The sequence below is a fragment of the Xenopus laevis genome, chromosome 9_10L (genome assembly GCF_017654675.1).
Source record: "Xenopus laevis strain J_2021 chromosome 9_10L, Xenopus_laevis_v10.1, whole genome shotgun sequence".
NCBI lineage: Eukaryota > Metazoa > Chordata > Amphibia > Anura > Pipidae > Xenopus > Xenopus laevis.
The window spans coordinates 4,330,026-4,345,093 of NC_054387.1; the positions used below are offsets into that span (position 1 = coordinate 4,330,026).

The 15,068-nt window shown below is 43.5% G+C and overlaps 1 protein-coding gene across 2 annotated transcripts; it reads right to left on the reverse strand.

Moving 5' to 3' along the window:
- Positions 1 to 269: 269 nt before the first annotated feature.
- Positions 270 to 13,238, reverse strand: phospho1.L (phosphatase, orphan 1 L homeolog). Of its 2 annotated transcripts, none has more exons than XM_041576886.1 (2): positions 8,934 to 13,238; positions 270 to 1,020 (listed from the first exon to the last, which is right to left on the reverse strand). In XM_041576886.1, exon 2 carries the CDS (start codon positions 1,009 to 1,011, stop codon positions 274 to 276), a length of 738 nt encoding a protein of 245 aa, XP_041432820.1. In that variant the 5' UTR covers positions 1,012 to 1,020; positions 8,934 to 13,238; the 3' UTR covers positions 270 to 273. The 2 variants fall into 2 exon arrangements, with proteins under 2 accessions (XP_041432820.1, XP_018090289.1); XM_018234800.2 differs by lacking the exon at positions 8,934 to 13,238 and adding an exon at positions 6,356 to 7,068.
- Between the last annotated feature and the right edge of the window lie 1,830 nt (positions 13,239 to 15,068).

Consider the following 15,068-nt stretch of genomic DNA (forward strand, 5'->3'; position numbering starts at 1 on the left):
TGTTCTTGAGCATGAAGAAAAGTAAAGTTTGGTCCATGCATAACCATCTCCTAAAGAAAGCGTTAATACTTGTAGAGCAATATCACTCTCAGCAGAGCTACACCAAACTCACGAGACTCTCATAACCACGTTTCTTTAAGTTGAAGTATCTTTGTTATTTTTCCTAATAACCCTAAAAGTATTAAATTAAGATGCATAGAGAAATCAACCAGAAATGTTCCAATTTCTGGTGGCTTAGTGTCTCTTTTACTGATGCGCAATGACCTAATGTTCCTAGGACTTGTTGAGAAGCTCTTGAAGATAATCCCTAACTAGATCAGCAGAATCCCAGGGAACTACCTTTGCTTGGAAGGTTCCTTTCTGCTGTTCCTTTTGGATTAGCTGGTGCATGGGGTAATTCTTCCGAGAAAAAGCAACGTCTGTGGCAGTTAGCAAAACGGATGGGCAGAAGTCATTGGCTCCATCGCCAACATACATCACCTTCTCAAAGGTCACGCCATCTTTCGATCTCTCTGCCAGGTACTCTGTGACGATCTTCCTCTTACACATGCTGGCTGGGCAGTTAGGGCACGTGTGTGCGTGATAGGGCTCTAGAGAGAGGTATCCATTTTTTTCCACTTTAGTATGGTTGCTAATGATTTTACGGAAAAGAGAATGAAACCCATGAGCCTTCAAGGAACTCTCGATTCCAAACACGTTGGCATCAGAAATAAGTACTATCTCAAATCGATCTTGTTTATTCATAAGGAATCGGAAGAGATTGGGCATTCCAGGGGACAGTGGGATTTGTTCATAAACAGATCTAAGTTCCGCCAACTTCACCCCTTTATCCCCCAGGTACTTTAACATCTTCTGCATATACTGGTAATAGAAACCATCCTGGATAGTACTGGCCAGCCAGTCGGGAAGTTCCTGGTTCGGAGCAGCCTGAACCACACAATCATCACTGTTCTCGTTGACGATCGTCTCATCAAAGTCAAATATCAGGAGGTACTTGAGGGAGGAGGCCATCCTTTAAATCTGTATGATAAAAAAAAAAGTCTTGGTTACAGTTTGCAGAGACCTATAACTCAAATGAACATTTTAGTAGTGATGCATCCAATGGGTGAGACCAGTCTGATAAGCATGTGAGGCCTAGAGAGTAAAGGCTGAGCTGATAGCAAACTGCTGACTTGACTATAGATAATATACTTCCATCTTCTCTTACTCAAGGTCTCATTACTCAGCAGAAACAATATCCTTTATTTTCCTTTTTTGCACATTCACTCTTACCGTGCTTTTTTTCCTACTTCCTCATTCTTAAGAGTCAGCGAAGGTTGAAGACATAAGGAGTCACTTACAGGCACCTTGGACAGAAGTGCAGAAAGAGGTGCAAACATGCTTAGCGCTTATACAAAGAGAACTTCTGTTTGGGGTCTGGGTGCACCTCCACTGGATAAGAAATGTGGCTCAAGCTGTAGAGCACATTGTTGGTGGGCTTAGGGTAGCCTCGTCTTTACCACAATTATGAATAACCTAGATCAGTGGTCCTAAACCAGTGTCTCATGAGCAACATGTTTCTCACCAACTCGTTGGATGTTGCTCCCAACAGATGCTTATTTTTGAATTCAATACATAAAAACCAGGTGTACTGCCAACCAGAAACTCATGTAGACTAATAGTCCACATAGGAGCAGCCAATCATAGCCAATATTTAGCACCCCAAGAACTCTTTGCATGCTTGTATTGCTCTCCAACCTATTTTTGAATGTGGCTCACAGGTAAGGAGGACCCAAGACCTAGATGATTGGTTCTGCCAATGCCCCATCCTTTAGTTAAATAGGGGTATCAGCAGATGAAATATACAGTTTGGTAGAACTGGGGTCTGGAAGAATAGCAGAGTCACCTATTAAAACTGCCCAAATGAGATGCCACAAGGCAGTACAGGCAAAATGGCAAAACCAGTTCTAGAAAAACATGCCCAGCTTAAATATCTCTAATAAAGAACTAGTAAACACATATTTTAGAGGTAGTAATTAGTCAGCTCTTGACCAACCTGAAGGCAGATGCATAACAATAGGGAATGCTGAACCATGGGTCAGGAAAAGCTGGTGAAGGCCTCATCTAAGGAGAACTGCCATTATGTGTTTTCCTTTCCAACATAAACTAAGCTAAACCAGCAGAGGAGATGTCAATTAAGTCTCAGGACTCCCCACCCAAAGATGCCCAAGATAGAGGCTCCTGCTATCCACCCAGTCAGCAGTTCATTAGTTATTTTCCTGGTAACTCTTCTTAGGAGCAACTGAAGGCAGTTCTCCGTTCCCTTCAAATGATTTACAATGATGCAGACTTTTTTTTTAGGTGCCAAGGTTCCTTTAAGAGGAAATAGGAATCCAAAAGTCCTGCTTATAAATAAAATACTACTTTAGATCTAGGACAGGGTGCACTTAATGGAAGCTGTGGAAAAAGGGGAAGTCTAGCCGATGATATCTCACAGGCTCATCGCAGTTGGCAGCCTGTATCATCCTCCGACAGCTGGCCTGATGCGACAAGGTTGCCATCTAGTTAGACATGGAGGTCCACAGTCCTCTAGTGGTGGAAACAGAATCAAGCCTGACAGACTGTAGAGCGTTTGAAGGGGAGAAAGTACTTTAAATAAACAATTAAACCTAAATCTTTCCTGAACTATGGTTAGCGTCCAATGGGTAACTACCTTGAAAAACAGAAAAGGCACCCAAAATGTGAGGTGCAGCTTCCAATTGAGTACGGCTGTAATATGTCCTTCCATTCAGACTACAAGCCCTTGGGGCATTTCTTCAACCCAGCCCTGATTGTGTAACACGAGTGTGTTAGTCGGTTATAGATCTATATATAGTAAGAGCTAGGACTTTCCAAACTCTGGAATATCTACCTGTTTGGTTCTGACTGCGAGTGGTCCATTTAGCAATTGCCAGTTTTACTGATATAAGGAGAGAAAGCAACGATAATATTAGAAACTACGTTCCAAGACCTGGATCGGTATCAATGATGGAGCAGGGAGTATGGTTCTAGAGCTTGTGGATCTGCTCTGGAACATGGTTTCTTGGAGACACTTGGTGGCAGATTCACTAGTGAATTGTCGACAGCGACACCACTTCGCCAGGCGCAAATTTGCTACCACTACACTAATTCACTAATATGCGAAGTTGCGCCCTGGGCGCCGAACGTTGGCAACTTTTCGCTAGCGTTACTTTGGCAAAGCAAGCATTTCATAGCGAAGATCATTCGTTTGTGCCTAGTGTGTAGCGAATAGTGACCTTGCACTTAGGCCAATTTGCATACGCCGGGTAATTTAAAATTGTATGGACGTCTTTAGTATAAATGTTGGTGCAAATGCTTGAAGTTACCACTTTTTCTTACAAATGTTCAGGGAACCTTAATAAAGACAAGAGAGTTAATATAATGCCCTGCACATGAGCCCACTGTAAAATGAATGTTAGGAAATGTCTGGAGAAAACCTGTCACCCAAAAAAAGTTTGTTAGGACTGTTGGGAGCAGAAAATCCCTCTTAGGGTCAGTCCACACGAGCAGATTCAGGGAGATTTAGTTGCCTGGCGACTAATCGCCTCTTCTTCTGGGCGACAATCTCCCCGAACTGCATTCACGGCGCTTCGTTTTCCGAAGTCGCCTCACAAGGAAACTTCGGCCAGAAGAAGAGGCGATTAGTTGCCAGGCGACTAAATCTCCCCGACTCTGCTTGTGTGGACTGACCCTTAAAAAAAGGAAAAGTCGCCGGCGTTTTTGGAACTTTAATGCATTTTCGGCACACAGGATATGATGTAAGTGACAGAAGATTAAGGAAGATCTAGCTGCTTTTCAGCATTTCGCCTGGTCTGAGGACCTGAATAGGGTTGCCACCTGGCCGGTATTTTAAAGGCCTGGCCGGTAAAAATTAAGCTTCATCCCAATTAATAGGAAAATGAATTGACTTTGCCAACCCTAGTGGCGAAGTCAACTCTGGCGAAAAAGATAATGTTCAGTAAAATCGGCACTTTGCGGAGTAATGATTAATCATCTGATCGAAAAATAGCCTGGCGATAGAGTGCGAACAAACGATAGTCACGGGCTGTTTCGTTAGCGAATTGACGCCTTCGCCTTTTAGTGAATTGGCGATGTCCCTTGCGGATGTGATTTCTGGCAAAAAGTTGCTAGCGTTAGCCACTTCGCCCTTTTGTAAATCTGCCCCTTGGTGTTGTTTGTCTTGGCTTTGGAGACGATGGAGCTAGAGTAGTGGAACAAGAGTTGACACGCCTAGATCCTCTCCACACACCTAGATCCTCTCCACACGCCTAGATCCTCCCCAAGCCTAGATCCTCTCCACACACCTAGATCCTCTCCACACGCCTAGATCCTCCCCAAGCCTAGATCCTCTCCACACACCTAGATCCTCTCCACACGCCTAGATCCTCTCCACACGCCTAGATCCTCTCCCCAAGCCTAGATCCTCCCCAAGCCTAGATCCTCCCCAAGCCTAGATCCTCTCCACACGCCTAGATCCTCACCACACGCCTAGATCCTCTCCACACGCCTAGATCCTCTCCACACGCCTAGATCCTCCCCAAGCCTAGATCCTCTCCACAAGCCTAGATCCTCTCCACACGCCTAGATCCTCCCCAAGCCTAGATCCTCCCCAAGCCTAGATCCTCTCCACACGCCTAGATCCTCTCCACACACCTAGATCCTCTCCACATGCCTAGATCCTCTCCACACGCCTAGATCCTCTCCACACGCCTAGATCCTCCCCAAGCCTAGATCCTCTCCACAAGCCTAGATTCTCCCCAAGCCTAGATCCTCTCCACAAGCCTAGATCCTCCCCAAGCCTAGATCCTCTCCACATGCCTAGATCCTCTCCACATGCCTAGATCCTCCCCAAGCCTAGATCCTCTCCACACGCCTAGATCCTCCCCAAGCCTAGATCCTCTCCACACGCCTAGATCCTCCCCAAGCCTAATATATATAGGACTGCAAGTGAAAGAAATGTTCTCCTTGTGCTAATTCTATCTCTATCAGTAAAACTTGATGTTGATTGGGCCACCAAAGGATTAGCAACTCTGATCCAGCTGCCACTATAAAAATACATTTCTTACCATTTAAACAGGACACACCACTGCCAGTTATACTTGCTATTGGAATAGCAACTACTACTCTCACCAACTGCAGGGTCGTCCCATCACAAAGAACAAGCGGGGGCGTAACATAAAGTCGCCAGTGTTTGACATCAATAGGATTCAATGAGTCCCGAGACCTCTTCATATAAGCTCTAATTTGGTCATGGCAAGGGCTGGTTCCCCTTTAAGTCAACTTTTAAGTATGTTATAGAATGGCTAATTGTAAGCAACTTTATTTTTCCTAGAGTTTTTGAATTATTTGCCTTTTTGTTCTGAGTCTTTTCAGCTTTCAAACGGGGGTCACTGACCCCATCTAAAAAACAAATGCTTTGTAAGGCTACAAATGTATTGTTATTGTTACTTTTTATTACTCATCTTTCTATTCAGGCCTCTCCTGTTCATATTCCAGTCTCTTATTCAAATCAATGCATGGTTGCTAGGGGAATTTGGAGCCTAGCAACCAGATGGCTGAAACTGTAAACTGCAGAGCAGCTGAATAAAAAGCTAAATAAGTCAAAAACCACAAATAATAAAAAATGAAAACGAATTGTCTCAGAATATCCCTCTCTACATCATTCTAACAGTTCATTTAAAAGGGGTGCTTCACCTTTAAGATAACTTTTAGTATGTTATAAAATTCCCCGTTCTTAGCAACTTTTTAATATATTCTTCTTTATAGTTTTTCAATTATTTGCCTTCTTCTTTTGACTCTATCCAGCTTTCAAATGGGGGTCACTGACCCCATCTATAAAACAAATGCTCTGTAAGGCTTCACATTTTTTATTATTGTTACTTTTTATTCCTCATCTTTCTATTCAGGCCTCTCCTGTTCATATTCCAGTCTCGTATTCAAATCAGTGCATGGTTGCTAGGGGAATTTGGTCCCTAGCAACCTGATGGCTGAAACTGCGAACTGGAGAGCTGCTGAATAAAAAGCGAAATAAAACCACAAATAATAAAAAAGATAAAAACCAATTGCAAATAAACAATTAAATGGCATCAACATAAACTGAACAGAATGAGTAGAAATAGGAATAAACCACTAATCCCTCCTCCGTGTCACCTTGACTACGGAATCCCCCCGTGACCTCCATCCCTAGTGGTCGCTTCCAGTTTCTGCTTTTGTCTTATTCCCCCGTATGCCCCATTAGTGGTATCGACCGGTACAGTCATTCTATGAAGGTCAGGACGGGATGTTCCATGTGTGGAGGGGGGAGAGTTTGCCTTACCTTTGTACCCCAAGGTTTTTCTTCACTACCCGCGGACACTGATGTTCTCTCGCTCCTCGTTATCTCCCTGGAGGTTTTATAACCGGCTGTATCCCTCGCCGTCACGGGAAAGCCAGCCAATACGCGGCCGCTTCTGCCGATCAGAGGACACCACAAGAGGGCGGATGGTTCTGCCCATATCGCTAGCTGGCCACGCCCATTCCCATTCACAAGCTGTAGAGTGGGCGGTGACTAAGGGGAGGGAAGCTTGAGCTGTGACAGCAGTGACGCCCATATGTGAGGTATTTCAGTCAGAGGGAGCAGGTTTAGCTCTGTGTCTGTGAGGCGATAATAATGTCTCTGAGGGACCCTGTGTCCTGTCACTCACGGGCAGTCTCAGTCATAAACACCCCAAACACATTCACTCATTACAGTGTACACTTTGTTTTTATTCTATTTGTCATTATGAGGTAAATATTCGTGTTTGGTGTTTCCTGAGCTAAATGAACTAACTGGGAGTTTCACTGCCACAAAATACTCACAATCTAGTGACCTTTTATGTCTTTGTAAACGAAATAGAATAAATATATCATTAATGTTCTTCTCATAAATACCCTTATCATTTGTTTGTATGGGGAGGCCTTTAGTCCAGGGCTATTATCCCCAGGGTCGGGGTCGGACTGGGCCGGGGGGACACTTGGAGAAAAGCCGCTGGAAAGAAATACTAACCTTATATATATTCATCTTTATTCCCTATTAATAACATTGGGATCACTGACCTTCCTATATATTTATCTTTATTCCCTATTAATAACATTGGGATCACTGACCTTCCTATATATTTATCTTTATTCCCTATTAATAACATTGGGATCACTGACCTTCCTATATATTTATCTTTATTCCCTATTAATAACATTGTGATCACTGACCTTCCTATATATTTATCTTTATTCCCTATTAATAACATTGGGATCACTGGCCTTCCTATATATTTATCTTTATTCCCTATTAATAACATTGGGATCACTGACCTTCCTATATATTTATCTTTATTCCCTATTAATAACATTGGGATCACTGACCTTCCTATATATTTATCTTTATTCCCTATTAATAACATTGGGATCAACCATCATTTTTATCGGCAGGGTCAGTAAAATACCGGCCAAGTGGCAACCCTAACTGGGCCCCACCAACCAAGACCCGCTGCCCACCCTGTGTAGGGTTGCCATCTGGCTGGTATTTTACTGACCCGGCCGATAAAAGTGTGCTGCACCCTTTCCTACCCACCAGCCGCAATCACAGCCGAGCAACTAAATAAACTATGGTGTCTTCCCCTGAGGCGGCAGCCCTGGACCACCCAGCCAACTGCAACTAAAGGAAGGTCGTCCTGAAACCTGCAGGACCCGGGGTTCAGGGTCAGACTGAGGAGCCCAGCACACACCAGGGCTGCTGCTTCGGGGTCCCCACACCACCCCCCGACCCAGCGGTGAAGAGCTTGGCCAGGCCTTACCCCTCTGCAGCTGCAAACCCCCCCCCCAGCTCCCCCACTCTTACCCTTTTTCCTATTTGCGACTGCAACCGCGGGCCAGAAATGAGGTGGAAGGGGCAGCGCCAATATCAGGACTGGGCTGGCGGGGCTCACAAGGGCTGGGGGCAGGGCCGTATTTATATAGAGGCCCCCGAGGCACGGTTTTGGGGGTGCCTTTTTTTTTTAAACCCTCCCCACCCTCCACCACGGATTTCCATAGGAAATTGGGTGACAGAGCTGAGGGGTAGGGGGTCCAAGGAAGATTGCGGAAGTGATTGTTGAATACGTCACATGACTTCAACACACATGACATAGGGGCGTGTTTAATTCCGATGCATAGGGCGGCATCAGACCTAAATACAGCCCTGGCTGGGGGCCCACTACTTTTTTGCCAGTGTCTTGTCGGCCCGATCCGACCCTGGCGTGGTTTGCAGGTGGAAGACTGGTTCAGTTTGAGCTCTTCTTTCCTCTCAACCAGGGGCGTAACTACAGAGGAAGCAGACCCAGCAGTTGATGGGGGACCTAGAAGTGTAGAGGGCCCATTAAATCCATAATCAATGATCAACATATCTGGGTAGATTTGGTCAATTTGGCAATGTTTTGGGGCCCTAACTTGAATTTGCTGTGGGGTTCAATAACATCTAGTTACGCTATTGCCCACAACCATACTATACCAGTTTCTGCTTCAGGGCACCCTTTAATTATAGGCACACAACCCCTTTTTTTGACGCCAGAGAAGGGGCGGGCGGCGCAAGTTTATGTTGCATAGACATCATATGATTGGTCGCAACACAGCTCTACGCGCTACCGACAGTACATTCAGCTTTGAGGGCAGGGTTCATTTATCAGCGTCACCACATTGTGACCAGTGCAAAGTGCATTTCTATTTACTGTAGATCATAGAATGTGCAGAATGTATTTGACAATTTAATACACATTGCAAAATGTTCTGATTTTTCTTTTGCTACAGATTCTGCCATGTTACTCAATGAGCAGTGTTGGGACAAAGTGATCCTCCCCTCTCTGGGTATGTATAATTAAGCAGCTTCTTGGTTTACATCTTACCTTTTGTAATTGATCCATTTGTATCTCTTGTGCACCAACTCCCTTCCTCCGTTTTCCAGAGGTTCTGCTGCTCTCTCGGAGATATTCAATAATTTATGTTTAAGCATCAAAACCTCCTTAACCTTCTGTCAATGGCAGACAATCCTGCTGACTCAGTGCTCACAGCCTCGGCATCATTTCTGGCTCCGTTCTCTTCTCGTATCAACTTGCTTCTGAAGCCTGACACTTTTCATCTGTAACGTTGGTATCTATTGATAGATTAGATATTGTCTTATCCTGCAGGGAGCATTGCATCTAGTGAGCATTAGTAAGGATTAAATCCATTCTCAAAATATATACATACATTTTTCCACACCACACGCCTACATTGTCTTCCACACATCTGGATGTTGAGGAACATCAAGAGATACCCACCAGTACCTTCAAAGTCAAGCCCAAGTTTTCCCTTGAGTACTGCTGCAGAATCTCTTGAGGAACTGTAATCTTATAGATCCCAAGGTTTGAGAACGATTGTTCTTACTACCATATCATTGAGCTTGTAACAATCACAGCTTTCAGGTACTATATGGCTAGAACATCCATTATCTTATCTCTGAAGACAACAGTTATGAAACAAATAATTAACACTGGAAGGTGTAATTACATGGCTGATGTTGTTCATGGAATCTGGCTCATATTAAATAGGATTTTCACAGTTTGTTGTACCAATGACAGTTGTGACCTCAGGCACAGATACTTAATTTCTTAATACACCTCAGCAATAATGTGACTTTTGTGAATGTGTAAATATTTTGGGCACACACATGTAGTTGCATTATTATAATTGTTATAAACAGCTTGTGTTCACCCTATTTACAATTAGTCTCGTGAGAGACCCTTTTAAGCCCTGGAATTTTCACGTTCGTTTGAGTCCCAGAATTCCACGCAGTCTCCAGTCATCATATATCTAGAAAATCCAGATCGATCAGCAAACGGTTCATAAATCAAGGAGGGAACTCAATGAGCTTGCATCAGCCATATTGAGCACAAACCCATACGCCTTGGCTGGACTTGTAAAGAGAATAAAGTCAATTGCGAGAGGCTGTTCTTTCCACTCATTTCATGGCCCAAAAAAAAAACAGGGATACTGCTCAAAATAATTCAATATTTGCATTTTTAGAACAACCAAACCAAGAAAGTGCAAACATGGAGGAAATAGAAACCTGCAAATATTATCGAGCCATGAGGAAGTGAGAATTTGTTACTGCAAAATGAAAGCCTTGGATATAAGCAGGAAGAAATGGAAAAACAGTGATAGATCCTTTACTGGCACATATTAATATTGCAAGCCTAGGTCCAGTAATCAGGGAACGGATTTAGATAATTAAAGGGGAAATATACCCCCCCATCTTTTTACATGAGTTCATTAAGTTGGGTAATATATAAACACCATCTGAATACACACACTGAAAGGAAACCATGATAGGAGCATTTAGGAGCAGGGTTTTAATTAAAAAAACAGAGCATGGCAAACCATCTCGATCCTGGAATCCTTCTCAATTGCAGCTTCTATTTAGACACAAGAATAAATGAATAATCCCACAAAACCCATAGAGACACCCTGAGCCTCAGAGGTTCTTCTATTTAGGGAGGGGAACGCCCTTTGCCCAGCGAGACCTCCAGTTCAGATAATTGCAAGGTACCTTGTGGTCAGGATCGGCCAGACAACGGAGCATGTTAGAATTCCAGGGGGCTTCCAATTACACAACTATTTTAGACACACTAATGTATAACTTGCAGTTTGTTCTTTAATTAGGATCTCGAGTACCTGCCAGTGGATCATACGGTAGCTTGTAGAAACAAGGGATTAAAATGGTAAGGCTGCTTAACCACAGGCATGTAAAGCCACAGCTCGGGTTCGGTGCTTTCCAAAACAGGTCTACCACCCCTTGTGTCAATGCAGAGCCTAGAGTTGGAATGGATTGTGGTAGGTGAGCCAGTGCCTATGTGTGAAGCAGCTGCTTAACCACAGGCATGTAAAGCCACAGCTCGGGTTCGGTGCTTTCCAAAACAGGTCTACCACCCCTTGTGTCAATGCAGAGCCTAGAGTTGGAATGGATTGTGGTAGGTGAGCCAGTGCCTATGTGTGAAGCAGCTGCTTAACCACAGGCATGTAAAGCCACAGCTCGGGTTCGGTGCTTTCCAAAACAGGTCTACCACCCCTTGTGTCAATGCAGAGCCTAGAGTTGGAATGGATTGTGGTAGGTGAGCCAGTGCCTATGTGTGAAGCAGCTAAAGCCAAAGCATTTCTGTAAATGTACTTCCAACATACCCATAGGGCAGCACTCACCCCTACTTACTCACGTGTTGAGTCTAGCAGACCTTGCACATGCACAGTTGCCAATGACTTTAGCACCACAGCAGCAGGCATTATCATAAGAACAAAGGATATTTACCCCACCCCAAAGTGCAAGAGGTAGATAGTTACCAACAACCCTAATGGTACCCTTGATAGACTGGACCAGAAAAACAAGCAAGGTTTGGTAAATAAAAGCCATGGCATTGGAAACTATAACATTAGGGGCAAAGATGTCTTCTCTTTCTCAATGGCCATCTCTGAGGTCAATCGATCCGATAGTGAGGTCCAACATATATGGTTATAGTCCCAATATAACTACTTACAAGGCTACAGACATATGAGAACATCACTGGATCTGACATTCAGACATACTTCGAGGAATATCGAGGAAGCCCCCCCCCCCACAATATTGGCATTCTACCCAAATCTCCCCTAAATTGCCGTTAGTCTGAGCCCCACTTAGGAAGCCAGTTGGACAGGTTGGGGAGCACAGCCTACAGGCATGCAACAGACTTAAGTGCCACTGTCAATGTATGTGCATGGCAAGACTCCATCAATATCTTTATGAAAACAATTTCTTCCTCCCCCACACAGTTTATGAAATTCAGTTGCACTGACTGGGTTTTTTTTTTAGTGATTATGCAGAGAAATCCTCAAAACCTTAATCCTTCTGAAGGTCACAAATTGGATGCTGTGAACACATAACCAGATGTGACTGCCGATAAGGAACGGTTGGCTGGGGAGCTCTATTATCCCAACAATGCCCCCGCACTCTGATGGAATGAAAAGCAAGGAGATGTAGCCAAGTACAAAACTGTATAAGACATTGTGTGAATTCAGGCCAATGCTGTAGCAGATGTAGTAGAAGACAGATCTCCTCCTTCTCTAGTTTCTCTGTCTAACCCCAAGGCCCATGGGTAGGATGTGGCCCTCCTAAGAGATTTTTATGGTCCCCAACATCTTCATAGAGCTCTTTCATGGCTGTTTTAGAATAATATAGTCTCCAAAAATGTACAATAGTAAGGATTCAGCAATGGCTACCCACAGTGAGCAGATAGGATGGGTATGGGGTCAATCACGTGACCCTTGGACATTAAGCACATCTCTTTAAAGTACGATTGTCTGGATTAAAAAATCATAAAGGTAATGTCAGTTGTACAGCAATTTACATTTATTGGCTTACGGTCTGAAACTCTGATGGTCCTGGCCTCTTCTCAGTATCTCTTTACTAAAAAAAATCCCTCCCTCAGAGCACAGACTAACAGGACATCATAAGGCACTTGCAAACTTCTCATATATATTTGGGGAGCACTAACCCTTTACAATACAGGTCAGGTTATCCCCTTTTTTTTGTAATGCCCTTCTCCCTTTAAAATATAAATAAAGCAAAAATTTGGTCTAGACATGTATAAAGCACGGGTTTCTGTACCAGCCCACGGCCATCACCGTCCTTCAGCAGGGAAGATCTGTGCCTCTAAAGATGCCCCAGTAGTTCCCCATCTTCTTTTCTCCCGATTCACTGCACATGCTCTGTGCTGCTGCCATGTACCTGAGCTTAGGGACCCACTCACAATATACATTTTGATTAGTAATACATTCAGGTCAAGATTGGCAGCGCACTGAGCATGTGCAGTGCCACTGGCCTAACAAGATCAACCTGGGGAATTGCTGTTGACAACTTTGAAGGCCCTGACCAATACTATTATAGGACTGCTGAACCTCTAGGTTGGTCCAGTAACCTCAGCATATAAAACACAGCCTTGGTTCCACTTTATTGCTACTTTAGATGAAATGTTTGTAAGAACAGACCTTAATAGTAGGGATGCACTGAATCTACTATTTTAGGACTTGGCCGAATCTGCACCCTAATTTAATATGTAAATTAGGGAAATAGGGGGGAAGAGAACTGTGCACGCAGCTTAAAACATTTTTTGACTTCCTTGTTTTTGTAATGAAAAAACACGAATCCAAAATCCTGCAGAAAAAGGGCGAATCGTGAACTGAATCCTGGATTCGGTGCATCCCTACTTAAAAGCAATAAACCGTGCCTGTAACAACAGTGCACAACCCCAGGATGGAATTACCCATGAAACCATAATAAAATATAGACAGCACCATTTTATTTTAGTTTTTTTTGTAAATACAGGTACATGGCGGAAGCCAAGTCGGAAGAAACTAGAAAGGAGACGCTCTCGCCGTCCGGAAAAAGAAAATCATAGACACAGGAGGTTTGTGGTGTTTTTGATTACTTTTTTTTTTCTCTTTATTCTAGTCTGATGTCACTTCTTTGCATTGGGAGAAATGAACAGAGAGCAATGCTAAGTGAAGCGAGGGGAGTGGCGGGTGGGGAGACAGCAGCATAGAGTGAAAGAGAGAGAAATCAGAAGCCAATTGTTACCACTATGCGTTAATAGGAACATTCGGCTTGATTGAGATTACGCCCGACTCCTACACACACGTCCTACATCCAAAGTGAATTAAACATGACACTTTTATTATCATCATCATCATCATCATCAATATGGTGCCCGTAAGGGGGAAAAAAAATCTACATTTAAATAGCGACACCCATTTTGCAAATCGTTATTTTCCTATATCTTGGTGTGGGGTTTTACAATTTTATTTTCTACTCCTATAAACCGAACGCCGTTGGAAAACCCAAACCGAAAAGTACCTTATCTGCCTGAATTCAGAATTCACTCAAAACATTAATTTATCGCTATATACAGACATGTAAAAAACAAAAAAAAAAAACCAAAAAAGGATTACATGAAAGTGGCTGATCTAGGGGAAATAACAAGCCCCTCCGAATGTTCCAAGGGGTTCTCAATGAAAAGAGGCTGTGTTTGTTCTCCCTATACTATTAAAATATATATATTTCATTCTTTTGCTTTGGCTCCCATGAATCCACAAGGCATGGGGGGGGCAAACGTAGTGGGTTTGGCACAGTACTATTCCTACCGCTAACATTTCACAAGGTTTGGGGAACCGACACGAGGCAAAGCAAGCCCCCCTCCGACTGCATTCTCTGGTTCCGATTTCACAATGGTGACCTTCTGTTGCGACCAAACAGCGGGTGATAAAGAGAAGCATCGTTCCGGAATATTAAAGACCTTTTCTAACATACAGAATAAATAAATAAATAAAATAAGACAGAAAAAATACAATATAGGAGAGATGCGGGGCGGGAACAACAGCTTTAAAGAGTTAGTGTCTTAATAGGTTGCCTACAGGCAATAAACGAGAGCCACATCTCCGGCATCTTCAGACTTTAAGCCTGAAAGGCAACTAAACTTACAAGATCAGTAGGGTTACAGAGGACATTAGTCAGTTCATTTAAGCACTTCATTATAAGGGATAAAAAAGGCACAAATTACTGACTGTTCCCCACTTTTAACATCCATTCTCCACAAAACAAAGGAGTTTAAAGTTTTGGGTTGATGGTTTAGGTAGAAGCAAAGATCAATGAAGTGCTTACAAGTCATGCTCCATCTGTGACCATTAACTGAGAAGCAGCGAGCTTGTAGGCCGACTAAAGCTTGACAAGGTATTTAGGTGGCCACCAACAAGCAGATCTGGACCTAGTGACTTCAGAATTTAATGATTGGCCCTGTAGCTTTAGATTCCATGACCAAAAATCATCTGCTCAGATTTTTTATGATTAACAGCAGCCGAGAGCAGACCAATCATGTGCAGTGTCACCGACACGGCCAAATAACATGGGGAGCTCCTGGGGAGATATTCTAAGGCCTGATCATTACTGTTATAGGGCTGCTGAATCTCTCACTATATGAAAA